The 16,932-nt window shown below is 45.5% G+C and overlaps 1 protein-coding gene across 1 annotated transcript; it reads left to right on the top strand.

The window, feature by feature from the left end:
* The first annotated feature begins 10 nt into the window (after positions 1-10).
* LOC106591717 (lipopolysaccharide-induced tumor necrosis factor-alpha factor homolog) lies at positions 11-11,892 on the top strand. Its single transcript, XM_014182937.3, has 5 exons — positions 11-163; positions 5,717-5,976; positions 6,502-6,576; positions 11,391-11,538; positions 11,682-11,892. Exons 2-5 carry the CDS (start codon positions 5,742-5,744, stop codon positions 11,785-11,787), a joined length of 564 nt encoding a protein of 187 aa, XP_014038412.2. The 5' UTR covers positions 11-163; positions 5,717-5,741; the 3' UTR covers positions 11,788-11,892.
* The last annotated feature ends 5,040 nt before the right edge of the window (positions 11,893-16,932 follow it).

The raw sequence follows: 16,932 nt of genomic DNA, 5'->3' as shown, positions 1-16,932 counted from the left end.
CTCTCTTCCTCAGTGCTTCAGTTTCTCTCTCTCTCTCTCTCTCTCTCTCTCTCTCTCTCTCTCTCTCTCTCTCTCTCTCTCTTCAGTTTCTTTGTCCCTTGAGGAAGTAGCAGCTCTTATCTTTAGCTCCACAGTACCTTGTCTCCTCCAGGGCTCCAGACAGGTAAGGGACGGTCGCTCTGCTCCTGGCTGGGATAGGGTGTTCTGAGCTGGTGTAAGGTGGGCTGGGATAGGGTGTTCTGAGCTGGTGTAAGGTGGGCTGGGATAGGGTGTTCTGAGCTGGGGTAAGGTGGGCTGGGATAGGGTGTTCTGAGCTGGGGTAAGGTGGGCTGGGATAGGGTGTTCTGAGCTGGGGTAAGGTGGGCTGGGATAGGGTGTTCTGAGCTGGTGTAAGGTGGGCTGGGATAGGGTGTTCTGAGCTGGTGTAAGGTGGGCTGGGATAGGGTGTTCTGAGCTGGGGTAAGGTGGGCTGGGATAGGGTGTTCTGAGCTGGGGTAAGGTGGGCTGGGATAGGGTGTTCTGAGCTGGGGTAAGGTGGGCTGGGATAGGGTGTTCTGAGCTCGGGTAAGGTGGGCTGGGATAGGGTGTTCTGAGCTGGGGTAAGGTGGGCTGGGATAGGGTGTTCTGAGCTCGGGTAAGGTGGGCTGGGATAGGGTGTTCTGAGCTGGGGTAATGTGGGCTGGGATAGGGTGTTCTGAGCTGGCGTAAGGTGGGCAGTTTTTCTTCAGCTTGTGTGTGTGTGTGTGTGTATTCTGCATTTGTGTTTGTCTGAAAGTAAAGAGAACGGTAGGCAAGTTAGTTAAGAACTAATTCTTATTTACAATGGCGGCCTACCACGGCCAAACCCGGACGAAGCTAGGCCAATTGTGCGCTGCCCTATGGTACTCCTGATCACGGCCGGTTGTGATACAGCCCGGGACCGAACCAGGGTCTGTAGTAATACCTCTAGCACTACGATGCAGTGCCTTAGACCTCTGTGCCACTCTGTCCATGCAATGAATAAGACTTATTCATTGCATGGACAGATCCTAGAACAGGACTCCTACTGTGAGAGGCTTTGTGGATATGGGCCCAAGTCCCTTCTGCCCATGTAATCAGATTTTCTATGATATGAATGGCAAAACTGATGCTAGATCAGTACTGAGGCACCGTACTGCCACGGCTGACCCTGTAAAACAACACATTACTGCACCTATCCAGTGTATGTAACAACAGAACCTAGGGAATAGGGGGCCATTTTGGACACACCCATAGATAGAGAGGAGTTATATAACCTCTGCATTTCCTTATTACGTTCAGATTGTTATAAAATATGTTCTCAAGACTGACCTGGTTACTGTTAGTAAAGATTAAACAGATTGTTTTATAATACAAGGTTAGTATGAATCATAAAGTTAGAATTTGTATTAATTAGTTAAACTTTTATTGAACCAGGAAGTCCCATTGAGGTTAGTAGACCTCTTTCCCAAGGGTGACCTGGCTAAGAAGGGCAGCTCATTAAAAACATAGATCAGTGATGCTTAGATGATGTGATGTATTATTGCTGATTCCAGATGACATACTGCACTGTGTAATACAGCTGATTCCAGATGACATACTGCACTGTGTAATACAGCTGATTCCAGATAACATACTGCACTGTGTAATACAGCTGTTTCCAGATGACATACTGCACTGTGTAATACAGCTGTTTCCAGATGACATACTGTACTGTGTAATACAGCTGATTCCAGATGACATACTGCACTGTGTAATACAGCTGATTCCAGATGACATACTGCACTGTGTAATACAGCTGATTCCAGATGACATACTGCACTGTGTAATACAGCTGATTCCAGATGACATACTGTACTGTGTAATACAGCTGATTCCAGATGACATACTGTACTGTGTAATACAGCTGATTCCAGATGACATACTGCACTGTGTAATACAGCTGATTCCAGATTACATACTGCACTGTGTAATACAGCTGATTCCAGATGACATACTGCACTGTGTAATACAGCTGATTCCAGATGACATACTGTACTGTGTAATACAGCTGATTCCAGATGACATACTGTACTGTGTAATACAGCTGATTCCAGATGACATACTGTACTGTGTAATACAGCTGATTCCAGATGACATACTGCACTGTGTAATACAGCTGTTTCCAGATGACATACTGCACTGTGTAATACAGCTGATTCCAGATGACATACTGTACTGTGTAATACAGCTGATTCCAGATGACATACTGTACTGTGTAATACAGCTGATTCCAGATGACATACTGCACTGTGTAATACAGCTGATTCCAGATGACATACTGCACTGTGTAATACAGCTGATTCCAGATGACATACTGTACGGTGTATTATAGCTGATTCCAGATGACATACTGTACTGTGTAATACAGCTGATTCCAGATGACATACTGCACTGTGTAATACAGCTGATTCCAGATGACATACTGCACTGTGTAATACAGCTGATTCCAGATGACATACTGTACTGTGTAATACAGCTGATTCCAGATGACATACTGTACTGTGTAATACAGCTGATTCCAGATGACATACTGTACTGTGTAATACAGCTGATTCCAGATGACATACTGCACTGTGTAATACAGCTGATTCCAGATGACATACTGTACTGTGTAATACAGCTGATTCCAGATGACATACTGCACTGTGTAATACAGCTGTTTCCAGATGACATACTGCACTGTGTAATACAGCTGTTTCCAGATGACATACTGCACTGTGTAATACAGCTGATTCCAGATGACATACTGTACTGTGTAATACAGCTGATTCCAGATGACATACTGTACTGTGTAATACAGCTGATTCCAGATGACATACTGTACTGTGTAATACAGCTGATTCCAGATGACATACTGCACTGTGTAATACAGCTGATTCCAGATGACATACTGTACGGTGTATTATAGCTGATTCCAGATGACATACTGTACTGTGTAATACAGCTGATTCCAGATGACATACTGCACTGTGTAATACAGCTGATTCCAGATGACATACTGCACTGTGTAATACAGCTGATTCCAGATGACATACTGTACTGTGTATTATAGCTGATTCCAGATGACATACTGTACTGTGTAATACAGCTGATTCCAGATGACATACTGTACTGTGTAATACAGCTGATTCCAGATGACATACTGCACTGTGTAATACAGCTGATTCCAGATGACATACTGTACGGTGTATTATAGCTGATTCCAGATGACATACTGTACTGTGTAATACAGCTGATTCCAGATGACATACTGTACTGTGTATTATAGCTGATTCCAGATGACATACTGCACTGTGTAATACAGCTGATTCCAGATGACATACTGTACGGTGTATTATAGCTGATTCCAGATGACATACTGTACTGTGTAATACAGCTGATTCCAGATGACATACTGTACTGTGTAATACAGCTGATTCCAGATGACATACTGCACTGTGTAATACAGCTGATTCCAGATGACATACTGTACGGTGTATTATAGCTGATTCCAGATGACATACTGTACTGTGTAATACAGCTGATTCCAGATGACATACTGTACTGTGTAATACAGCTGATTCCAGATGACATACTGCACTGTGTAATACAGCTGATTCCAGATGACATACTGCACTGTGTAATACAGCTGATTCCAGATGACATACTGTACAGTGTATTATAGCTGATTCCAGATGACATACTGTACTGTGTAATACAGCTGATTCCAGATGACATACTGTACTGTGTATTATAGCTGATTCCAGATGACATACTGCACTGTGTAATACAGCTGATTCCAGATGACATACTGTACGGTGTATTATAGCTGATTCCAGATGACATACTGTACTGTGTAATACAGCTGATTCCAGATGACATACTGTACTGTGTAATACAGCTGATTCCAGATGACATACTGCACTGTGTAATACAGCTGTTTCCAGATGACATACTGTACTGTGTATTATAGCTGATTCCAGATGACATACTGTACTGTGTAATACAGCTGATTCCAGATGACATACTGTACTGTGTAATACAGATGATTCCAGATGACATACTGCACTGTGTAATACAACTGATTCCAGATGACATACTGCACTGTGTAATACAGATGATTCCAGATGACATACTGCACTGTGTAATACAACTGATTCCAGATGACATACTGCACTGTGTAATACAGCTGATTCCAGATGACATACTGCACTGTGTAATACAACTGATTCCAGATGACATACTGCACTGTGTAATACAGCTGTTTCCAGATGACATACTGTACTGTGTAATACAGTTGATTCCAGATGACATACTGCACTGTGTATTATAGCTGATTCCAGATGACATACTGTACGGTGTAATACAGCTGATTCCAGATGACATACTGCACTGTGTAATACAGCTGATTCCAGATGACATACTGTACGGTGTATTATAGCTGATTCCAGATGACATACTGCACTGTGTAATACAGCTGATTCCAGATGACATACTGCACTGTGTAATACAGCTGATTCCAGATGACATACTGTACTGTGTAATACAGCTGATTCCAGATGACATACTGTACTGTGGTTGCCTATGACTGACTACAGTTTCTCGAAACTCCATCTGATTGGTCCATAATATGGCATTTGAAACTGTATTTAGTATTGTCAGCTGATGTGTCATTGTGGAGTGACGCTTAAATGTTTTCTAACTAACTTTAACTGTTGATAATTGAATAGTACATTGCAAATTAACTGATTTTGAACATGGGCCAAGTTTATATTTTTTCTGCAAGACAAGTGTTACATTCTGGTGATGTAACTATGTCCCCTTTAAGGACAGAGCGCCCTTATATGGTTCTGATTATGAGCTGGGTACATTATGTGATGTTTGCTGAAGGTTTATTAGTTATAGTGCTGTCATAAATGACGCTCACTGGGAGAATCTCAATTGCATGCTCCTCGCGTCATCTCTCCTCGCCTCCTTCTCAAAACCCATTGGAGGAGAATGAGGAGAGGAGAGAGAGAGCAGAGAGAGGAGAGAGTAGAGAGGACCCCATTGAGATTCTGACACTGTGTTCGCTATCTCCCTCTCTCTTCTCTCTCTCTCTGCTCCCTTTATCTCTCTCTCTCTCCCACCTGTCTTCTCTTATTCCCCTACCCCTCTCTCTCAATTCAATTCAATGGGCTTTATTGGCATGGAAACATATGTTAACATTGTCAATGCAAGTGCAGTAGATAATTAACAAAAGAGAAATAAATGTGCAAATGGTTAAAGTACAAAAGGGAAAGTACATAAACATGGGTTGTATTTACAATGGTGTTTGTTCTTCACTGGTTGACCCCTCCTCTCTCTCCCTCTTCCCCTCTCTTTCTCACTCCCTCACCTCTCCCCCTCCTCTCTCCCCATCTCTCTCTCTCTCTCTCTCTTCCACCTGTCTTATCTTTTCCCCCTACCTCTCTCTCTTCCCCCACCTCTCTCTCTCTCCCCCTCTCTTTCTCACTCCCTCACCCCCTCCTCTCTCAACTCTGCCCCCCCCCCCAATATATCTCTCCCCCTCCTCTCTCAACTCTGCCCCCCCAATATATCTCTCCCCCTCCTCTCTCAACTCTGCCCCCTCCCCAATATATCTCTCCCCCTCCTCTCTCTCTCAAACGCTTCCGCATGAAATGATTAAGTTGTCTTAACCTGGATGTCTTCATCCTAGGGCGACACTCCCCTACCCCGACAGTATGGAGAATGGTCAGCAGTATAGAAGTCAGTATGGATCCCCCCAGCACATCCCAGCTCCCTCCTACCCCATCCCCCCAGCGGCCTACGGCGTACAGGGAGGTGACAGGGGTGGAGCCTACCCCCCTCAGCCTGGCTTCCAGAGAGGTGACAAGGGTGGAGCCTACCCCCCTCAGCCTGGCTTCCAGAGAGGTGACAAAGGTGGAGCCTACCCCCCTCAGCCTGGCTTCCAGGGAGGTGAGAGACCAGATCTACACTGATACTCTTAGGGACAGTTTTAGCCCTAGACTAAAGAGCTATTTCAATAGAGATTCTCCATTGAGCATGCTTTTCAGACCAGGACTAGGTTTGTTCTGTGTCCAGGAAACCAGCCCTTACTCTTTATGTAAATTAAAATGTTACTGGACAGCAACTCCCTTCAATAGTGTTTTCATTAAGTGTTTTGGAAGTGTGTCACGATAGCCATAGATGTCATGAGCATCATTGTTAAGGGCTGGCCAACCACTCTGTATCTCTGGGTTTGTGTCCCCATAATGCTGGCCAACCACTCTGTATCCCTGGGTTTGTGTTCCCATAATGCTGGCCAACCACTCTGTATCCCTGGGTTGTGGTACATTACGCTGGCCAACCACTCAGTATCCCTGGGTTTGTGGTCCCATAATGCTGGCCAACCACTCTGTATCCCTGTGTGGTGGTACATTATGCAAGATGGTTTCTGTTGAATTAATTTATTGATGTATTTATCTATCCCTTATTTATCAGGTCCCCAAGCAGGCATGTACCCACCACCTCCCCAATACGACATGGGCATGGCACAACCTACAAATCCCCCTGGGGGTGAGTCTCACACACACACACACACACACACACACACACACACACACACACACACACACACACACAGAGTGACGTGATTATTTAATCAAAATAGCTGTTGTGAAAAGCCAAATTAAAAATGAAATTATATTTTCAATAATTTTTCTAAATTCTCACAATAACAAAAGTAATTTGTCTGATGATTCGGGGTTACAGCTCCTTCCGACCAGCAGACTGTAGACACAACGTTGTGAAGACAGAGTCACGGTTTCGACGGCTTGCTAGCGAGTTTGTGAGTGGAGTAAACAAAGCCAGGTTAACTGTCCCAGATGCACACAAGTGTTGAGTAGTGCAGACATTTTTGCAAATTTATTGAAAATGAAATACAGAAATGCCACATTTACATAAGTATTCACACCCCTGAATCAATACATGTTAGAATCACCTTTGGCAGCAATTACAGCTGTGAGTCTTTCTGGGTAAGTCTCTAAGAGCTTTGCTCACCTGGATTGTACAATATTTGTCCATTATTCTTTAAAAAAATATAAAAAAATATACAGAAATAACTTATTTACATACTGTAAGTATTCACACCGCTTTGCTATGATACTCCAAATTGAGCTCAGGTATATCCAATTTCATTTGATCATCCTTGGGATGTCAATACAACTTGATTGGAGTCCACCAGTGCCCAATTCGATTGTTTGGACATGATTTAGAAAGAAACACACCTGTTGACAGAAACTGTACCATGAAGTCCAAGGAACAGTCTGTAGATCTCCGAGATAGAATTGTGATGAGGCATATATCTGGGAAAGGGTATAAAATAATTTCTAGAATGTTGAAAGTTTCCAAGAGCACAGTGGTCTCCATCATTGACAAATAGAAAAATATGGAAATACCCAGACTCTGCCTAGAGCTGACTATCCGACAAAACTGAGCAGGCAAGAAGGACCTTGGTCATGGAGGTGACCAAAAACCCAATGACCACTCTGACAGAACTATAGAGTTCTTTGGCTGAGATGGGAGAACCTGCCAGAAGGACAACAGTCTCTACAACACTTCACCAATCTGGGCTTTATGGGAGAGTGGCCAGACGGAAGCCACTCCTGAGAAAAGGCACATGATAGCACGTCTGGAGTTTGCAAAAAGGCACGCAAAAGACTGAGAACATAAGGTAAAAGATTCTGTGGTCTAATGAGACAAAAATGAAACTCTTTGTCCTGAATGCAAAGTGCTGTGTCTGTAGAAAAACCAAGCACAGCTCATCACCCATCTAACACCATCCCTACCGTGAAGCATGGTGGTGGCAGCATAATACCATGGGGATGCTTTTCAGTGGCAGGGACTGGGAGACTGGTAAGGATAGAGGGAACAATTAACGAACTTGGAAAATTAAAGAGACTGAAGTGCAAATTCAGGTGGACCAATCAGTTTGACTGCACTTCTGCAAAAGCCCACCAAGTGCCATTCGCACTACAACAGACGGTCGAGGCAGAGCTTGACAGGCTCCAGACCACTGGAATACTCTAACCAATCTCTTACTTTGAGTGGGCTGCCCCCATTGTCCCAGTAATGAAGCCTGATGGAAATATCAGGATTTGTGGAGATTACAAGCTAACCGCCAATGTAGCTTCCAGGCTGGACCAGTACCCACTGCCAACGATAGAGGAGAGCTATTCACAAAGCTATTTGGTGGGACATGCTTTTCCAAGCTGCCAATGTCTCACTCATACCAGCAGTTGGTGCTGGCTGAAGAATCCTGCAAAGTGGCTAGAATTAACACCGACAAGGGGCTGTTTCAGTACACATGCCCTCTGTTTAGTGTCTCCTCTGCCTGAGTGATCTGTCAAAGCACAATGGAGAATCTGTTACACTACTGTATATATGGAGGATATCCTTATCACCGGTGTCATGGAGGAAGACCACCAACAAAAACAAACTTGAAAGATTAGTGTCAAGACTGGAGAGCGCAGGGCTTCTCCTGAAGAAATCAAAGTGTGTTTTCCTGGCCCCTGAAGTGGAGTACTTGGGGCACAAAGTCCCTGCCAAAGGGTTTCAAACTCTGGACAATCAGAGGCCCCAGAACCCAAGGATGTGAGTGAGCTATGGGCCTGCCTTGCGAAGTTAAACTACTATGGCCACTTTCTTCCTAACCTGGCCTCTGTCCTAACCCCACTGCAAGAAATCTTACAAGTATGCGCACGGACGCCACATCAACATCCAAACGGACCATAAGCCCATGTTAGGGCTCCTTGGTGAGCTGAAGAACATACACCCACCCGCCTCCGGACGACTCCAAAGACCCTCATGTTAGCTCAATACCAATATGAGTTGCTGTACAGACCAGGCCCCTCCATCGCCAATACTGATGGTCTCAGCAAGCTGCCACTTCCAGACATGCCCAAAGACCTCAAATGTCCCCCTGAATTGGTGTACTTGCTGAAACAGCTCCAAACAGCTCCAATAGACCATCGCCAACTGAAGAAATGGACTGTAAGAGACCCTCTTCTCTCCAACGTCAGCCGCTTAGTCCAGGAGCAATGGCGTGTCCACTGTCCTGATTGGACAAAGTGGTGGAAGAGCAGGTGCAGTCTTGTGCTACTTGCCAGCAGGTATGAAATGCTCCAGCACAAGGGTCCCATAAGCCCTTGGGAGTGGCCTGGAAAACCCTTGACTTGCATTCACATTGACTATGCAGGGCCTTTCCTTGGGGAGATGTTCTTGTTGGCTGTGGATGCTCACTCAAAATGGCTTGAAGATTTCCCAGTCCACACTGCAAATTCAGCAACAACAACTGAGCATCTCAGGGAAGTATTCAGTACTCATGGTCTTTCTCACACTGTCACATCAGACAATGCAGCCATCTTTATGAGTGGCAACCAATGGTATTCGCCACATTACCTCCACCCCTAGCACCCTTCCATGAATGGCTTAGTGGAGAGGGCAATCCAGACAATGAAAAGAGCCTTGGAAAAAGCAGCAGGAGGCACACTGAAAACCAGAGTTTCCCCCATCCCTGGCAGCCTACCGCTGTACACCACAACCGGGATGTCTCCAGCTAAGATTATGTTTGGCCACCCTGTTCGGACCAGGTGTCAGCACAAGAGTTCTCCGCAGTCAGAACGGATGGCTACCAACAGGAAAAAACACCAAATCCACCAGGTCGCTGGAGGCCGGATCGCCCGTCCGCGTCAGGGACTTCTCAAGGAATGACAAATGAACACCAGGAGTGGTGGTCACCACTACAGCTCCTCTCTTATACAGAGTGGATGTTGCTGAGAAGGTGGTGAGGTGGCGCCACATGGTTCATCTGCTGGCGAGGGGGGAAGGTGCCCAGGCAGCCTCAGATCGTCCTCCCATCTGGGACGATGATGGCCGCTGTGGAGCAACCCCAGATACCTGTCCTAGCCCCAGATACCCCAGATACCCGTCCCAGCCCCAGATACCCGTCCCAGCCCCAGATACCCATCCCACAGGCAGTTCAAGTGCCTGCTGTGAGGTAAGCAGAGGCAGCCCTTGTCCAACGCTCAGACAGAGCCCGCAAACCCCCAGAAAGATTGAACTTATAGTTAGTTACTGGGTAGTACACTTCTGGGCCATTCCTACCAGAACTGGTTAGTTCCCGATTTTGACTCTGATTCAAAATATATCCCCCCTGGTTTCCGTTCCCTTGGTTAAGTATGTTGGGACTATGGGCGGAGGGATGTGGTCACCTGAGTTATGGGTTAGTTCTATAGGGAGTTGCCAATGTGGCCGTAAGGGACTCAACGCTGTAAAACAGGAAATAAAGCAGTTCAGATTTACCTTGAGAGGGAGTCAATGAGCCTAGCATTGAGTCTGGTCAAGTTTATAGTAGGCTTCATCAATGTTTATTTTTTAGTATTATCTTTGGTAATAGCCAGTGCTCAACCACTGACCTCACCGCACATCACACACACACACACACACACACACACACACACACACACACACACACACACACACACACACACACACACACACACACACACACACACACACACACACACACACACACACACACCTAAAGAAAACTAACTTAAATGGGTTCCTTAATTAGTTGTTCCCAGTTCCCCAGGTGGAGAGAAAGTGAACAGCTGTGCACACAGGGTGTTGGCTAGATCTCCTGACTTTACCAACACCTGGCCTTAGCAACCCCTCTGACAGGACATAAGGTAGTCGTGGTGCTAGTTTCTAATCATCGACATATGTGGAGGTGTAGAGTAAAAAATAAACGGTAAAAAAATGTTGGGGTCGTTGTAGTAGCAGTTATATCAAGTATTACTATAGTAGTACTCCATCCTAAGGGGTTCTATATGGTCCTGTCCAATACTATCCAGTTCTGTCAAGTATTACTATAATATTGCTTCATCCTAAGGGGTTCTATATGGTCCTGTCCTGTCCAGTTCTATCAAGTAGTACTCCATCCTAAGGGGTTCTATATGGTCCTGTCCAGTTATATCCAGTCCTATCCATTTCTATCAAGTATTACTATATTATTACTCCATCCTAAGGGGTTCTATATGGTCCAGTCCTGTCCAGTTCTATCAAGTATTACTATAGTATTACTCTATCCTAAGGGGTTATATATGTTCCCTTCCAGTCCTGTCCAGTATTACAACAGTAGTACTCCATCCTAAGGGGTTCTATATGGTCCTCTCCAGTCCTATCCAGTTATATCTGATTCTATCTGGTTCTGGCTAGTATTCCCTCCCTCCTTCCCTCTGCAGTAACCCAGGTGGTGGTTCTGTCCTATTCTATCCGGTTCTGACCAGTTACATCTGGTTCTAACCAGTATTCTCCTCCCTCTGCAGTAACCCAGGTGGTGATGCAGCAGCCGCTGCTAAGAGACGTACCCGGCCAGATGACGTGTCCCCACTGTCAGGTCCAGGTTCTGACAGAGACCACACACGTCGCCGGGTGTCTCGCCTGGCTCATCTGTGGAGTCCTCTTCTGCTTCCTGTGAGTTGACACACACATGGGCCGACACACACATGTACATACAGGAATACACACACATAGTATTTGTAGCTTTTTTTCTCTCACACACACTGAATATCCTCTCCCTCTCTCTCTTTGTCGTCGTCCCCCCCCCCTCTCTCTAGGTGCATGATATTCTCTTGCATTCCGTTCTGTGTTGACTCCTGTAAGGACGTAGAACACCGCTGCCCCAACTGCAAGACAGTGATCTACATCCACAAACGCATGTGAACAGACCTAGACCTGCCACCTGCCACAAAGTGATCCACATGCACAACTAGCCCAACCCCGGCCCACAGACACTTCTGCCACAAAGTGATTCTTACCTATATTCATGTGCTTCTTGGTCTTGGACAAAATGTGCTTCTTGGTCTTAATTTCAGGTTAAGATTAGGTATTATGGTCAGCAGTGTGGTTATATTTGATGACTTTGTAGCTGTGCCAACTCTACAGAGCTGCCTCCAGGGCAAGATTCATGACAATAAATGCCAACCTGCCCCTAATTAGGGGGAACAGGTTAAAGAGTAGACAGCCATACAAATGTACGTGCAAAGACCACGTTTAATAGGTTTTTATACTAATTGTAATGAAGTTTTCAATTAAAACAGAACGTATTGTTCTTTGCAATGAATAACGGTCAAGTTAGTCCCACTGTAGCTCAGTTGGTAGAGCATGGCGCTTGCAACGCCAGGGTTGTGGGTTCGATTCCCACGGGGGGCCAGTATGTAAAAATGTAATAAAAATGTATGCACTCTACTGTAAGTCGCTCTGGATAAGAGCGTCTGCTAAATGACTTAAATGTAAGTTTATTGATTGGTTGTTTGCTTTAAATGATTGATGAATAACAAGGATTTGAATCATCTCAATAATGACTTAGACTTTTGAGATGATCATGGTTATTGTATTCTTCAGAAACACACTCACACATTCCACACACCACACACACACATTCCACATGGTGGTGCTATTCCACATGAACCACACCACCTCCAAACCACCTGTAGTGGTGTTAATGATGTAGCTGGATTGGACTGGACTGATCTGGGTCTGTATTCACTAAGAGTCTCAGAGTAGAAGAGCTGGACTGGACTGATCTGGGCCTGTATTCACTAAGAGTAGAAGAGTAGAAGAGCTGGACTGGACTGATCTGGGCCTGTATTCACTAAGAGTCTCAGAGTAGAAGAGCTGGACTGGACTGATCTGGGCCTGTATTCACTAAGAGTAGAAGAGTAGAAGAGCTGGACTGGACTGATCTGGGCCTGCATTCACTAAGAGTCTCAGAGTCCATGTAATGTTATTCATGATGATCTTAAAGTACAAACTGATCCTAGATCATCAGTGCTTTATGAATACTGGCCCTTATCTATATGGTGCTGAAAGGTTCTCTGGCTGGAGAGATAGAGAAAGAGAGAGAAGGGAGGAGCAGAGAGAGAGAGAGAGAGAGAGAGAGAAGGAAGGCACAGCAAGAGAGCGGAGAGAGAGAGGGATGGAGAGAAAGAAAGAGATAAATATATATAGAGAGAGAGAAAGAGGGAGAGAGTAATGTATATGGACAAATGATTCACTTCCTGTACTAACTGTTTACAAGTTACTTTAACATCTCAAAACAGCCAATCACTAGTAAGTAAGTGGTTGAGGAGAGGTCAGACAGGAGAGGATGACCTCAGAATGACCCACAATGACCTTTGACCTAGTGTAATGTCCAAGCTATTTAGCCCCTCTACACGCGCACACCTACTATACTGTGTGTGTGTGTGTGTGTGTGTGTGTGTGGTGTGTGTGTACTGGCGTGTGCGTATGGGGAGCTCGATCAAAACGTCAACCTCCCAGCTTTACAAAAAATAGACAGGAGAAAGAGTGGATGAATGGAGGGAGAGAAGAAGGGATGGAGTGAGGGGGAAGGGAGGATTATGGGATGTCCCATACTTTACAACCGCAGGGTAATGACGAGGTAATCACCAAGCCAGCACTCTACTCCTTCATAATCATTATCCTCTCTCACTCTGTCTCAGAATCTCTCTCTCTCTCCCCATCTCCCTCTCTCTCTCTCCCCCATCTCGCTCTCGCTCTCCCAATCTCCCTCTCACTCTCTCTCCCGCTCGCTCCCTCTCTCTGTCTCTCTCCCCCGCCCTCTCTCTCCCCCCTCTCTCCCACTCTCTCTCCCTCTCCCTCTCTCCCCCCCTCGCTCTCTCTCACCCTCTCTCCCCCTCTCTCTCTCTCCCTCTCTCCCCTTTGCTCAGAGGTCGTCATCGTTCACACCTGTTGCATGGTGCTTATATCCCGATTTGCAATTTGTTGAACTGTTTTAAGTGTTGTTAACTGACACACATAGTCATTGAAATTGACTGATTGATTTTCGGTTCACTACACCTTTACACATCGCTACACATTGGAGTTGAGTTACACAAACGCAAAGTGCTTTGAGTTTGAGAAAGACACAACACTGTATAAAGCCATATCAGTCCATTCACCCAGAGCTCTCCTTCTCAGACCTACTCAGGGACGGATTGGCCACAGGGCAATTCTGGCAAATGCCAGGTGGGCAGGTCCATCTGTAGCCTAGTGGGCCGGTCTGGATAGTTTTTTCTTCTTCTGCAGAATGACCATTATTTGGCTTATAATGGGGGCTTCAAGGGAAAAAAAGGCCCGGTCTCGGGGGCCCAGAGGAACAAAATGGGCCAGTGTGGGGGCCCAGAGGAACAAAATGGTCCGAAATACCTGGGACAATTTGTGGTCCGTCACTGGCCCCATTCATTCAGGTCATCATGTTGTTACTAGGCTAGTTGAGACATTATTAGACACACTAATCTGCACTACTGACGTGTGTGTGTGTGTGTGTGTGTGTGTGTGTGTGTGTGTGTGTGTGTGTGTGTGTGTGTGTGTGTGTGTGTGTGTGTGTGTGTGTGTGTGTGTGTGTGTGTGTGTGTGTGTGTGTGTGTGTGTGTGTGTGTGTGTGTGTGTGTGTGTGAGAGCTACTGGAGATGATGACAGGAACCTTCTATGTTTAGCCTCTATTACTGGCATCTATTAAGAACTCTATTGTCTATTCATTAAGATCACTGCTCCTAACTACTCTCTCAGTACAGTACAGGGGCTGTACTAATAAACAGTCTCAGGGTAAGAGTGCTGATCTAGGACCAGGTAACGACTCTCTCAGTACAGTACAGGGGCTGTACTAATAAACAGTCTCAGGGTAGGAGTGCTGATCTAGGACCAGGTAACGACTCTCTCAGTACAGTACAGGGGCTGTACTAATAAACAGTCTCAGGGTAAGAGTGCTGATCTAGGACCAGGTATTGACTCTCTCAGTACAGTACAGGGGCTGTACTAATAAACAGTCTCAGGGTAGGAGTGCTGATCTAGGACCAGGTAACGACTCTCTCAGTACAGTACAGGGTCTGTACTAATTTTTTATTTATTTTTTATTTCACATTTATTTAACCAGGCAGGCCATTTACAACTGCGACCTGGCCAAGATAAAGCAAAGCAGTGCGACACAAACAACACAGAGTTACACATGGAATAAAACAAACATACAGTCAATAACACAATAGAAAAATCTATATACAGTGTGTGCAAATGTAGTAAGATTGGGGAGGTAAGGCAATAAATAGGCCATAGTGGCAAAATAATTACAATTTAGCATTAACACTGGAGTGATAGATGTGCAGAAGATGATGTGCAAGTAGAGATACTGGGGTGCAAAGGAACAAAAAAAAAGATATAATATGGGGATGAGGTAGTTGGGTGGGCTATTTACAGATGGGCTATGTACAGGTGCAATGAACAGTAAGCTGCTCTGACAGCTGATGCTTATAGTTAGTGAGGGAGATATGAGTCTCCAGCTTCAGTGATTTTTGCAATTTGTTCCAGTCACTGGCAGCAGAGAACTGGAAGGAAATGCGGCCAAAGCAGCAGTTGGCTTTGGGGATGACCAGTGAGATATACCTGCTTGAGTGCGTGCTACGGATGGGTGAGCTGAGATAAGGCGTGGCTTTACCTAGCAAAGACTTATAGATGACCTGGAGCCAGTGGGCTTGGCGACGAATATGAAGCGAGGGCCAGCCAACGAGAGCATACAGGTCGCAGTGGTGGGTAGTATATGGTGCTTTGGTGACGGATGGCACTGTGATAGACTGCATCCAATTTGCTGAGTAGAGTGTTGGAGGCTATTTTGTAAATGACATCGCCGAAGTCAAGGATCGGTAGGATAGTCAGTTTTACAAGGGTATGTTTAGCAGCATAAGTGAAGGAGGCTTTGTGCGAAATAGGAAGCCGATAAGTAAATAAAGAGTCTCAGGGTAAGAGTCCTGATCTAGGACCAGGTAACGACTCTCTCAGTACAGTACAGGGGCTGTACTAATAAACAGTCTCAGGGTAAGAGTGCTGATCTAGGACCAGGTAACGACTCTCTCAGTACAGTACAGGGGCTGTACTAATAAACAGTCTCAGGGTAGGAGTGCTGATCTAGGACCAGGTAACGACTCTCTCAGTACAGTACAGGGGCTGTACTAATAAACAGTCTCAGGGTAAGAGTGCTGATCTAGGACCAGGTAACGACTCTCTCAGTACAGTACAGGGGCTGTACTAATAAACAGTCTCAGGGTAGGAGTGCTGATCTAGGACCAGGTAACTACTCTCTCAGTACAGTACAGGGGCTGTACTAATAAACAGTCTCAGGGTAAGAGTGCTGATCTAGGACCAGGTATTGACTCTCTCAGTACAGTACAGGGGCTGTACTAATAAACAGTCTCAGGGTAAGAGTCCTGATCTAGGACCAGGTAACGACTCTCTCAGTACAGTACAGGGTCTGTACTAATAAACAGTCTCAGGGTAGGAGTGCTGATCTAGGACCAGGTAACGACTCTCTCAGTACAGTACAGGGGCTGTACTAATAAACAGTCTCAGGGTAAGAGTCCTGATCTAGGACCAGGTAACGACTCTCTCAGTACAGTACAGGGGCTGTACTAATAAACAGTCTCAGGGTAAGAGTGCTGATCTAGGACCAGGTATTGACTCTCTCAGTACAGTACAGGGGCTGTACTAATAAACATTCTCAGGGTAGGAGTCCTGATCTAGGACCAGGTAACTACTCTCTCAGTACTGTGCAGGGTCTGTACTAATAAACAGTCTCAGGGTAGGAGTCCTGATCTAGGACCAGGTAACTACTCTCTCAGTACAGTACAGGGGCTGTACTAATAAACAGTCTCAGGGTAAGAGTGCTGATCTAGGACCAGGTATTGACTCTCTCAGTACAGTACAGGGGCTGTACTAATAAACATTCTCAGGGTAGGAGTCCTGATCTAGGACCAGGTAACTACTCTCTCAGTACTGTGCAGGGTCTGTACTAATAAACAGTCTCAGGGTAGGAGTCCT

Source organism: Salmo salar, chromosome 02 (assembly GCF_965601325.2).
Source record: "Salmo salar chromosome 02, fSalSal1, whole genome shotgun sequence".
Classification (NCBI taxonomy): domain Eukaryota; kingdom Metazoa; phylum Chordata; class Actinopteri; order Salmoniformes; family Salmonidae; genus Salmo; species Salmo salar.
The sequence above is the reverse complement of the archived record's forward strand: the minus strand, read 5'-3'. Positions and strand labels throughout refer to the sequence as shown.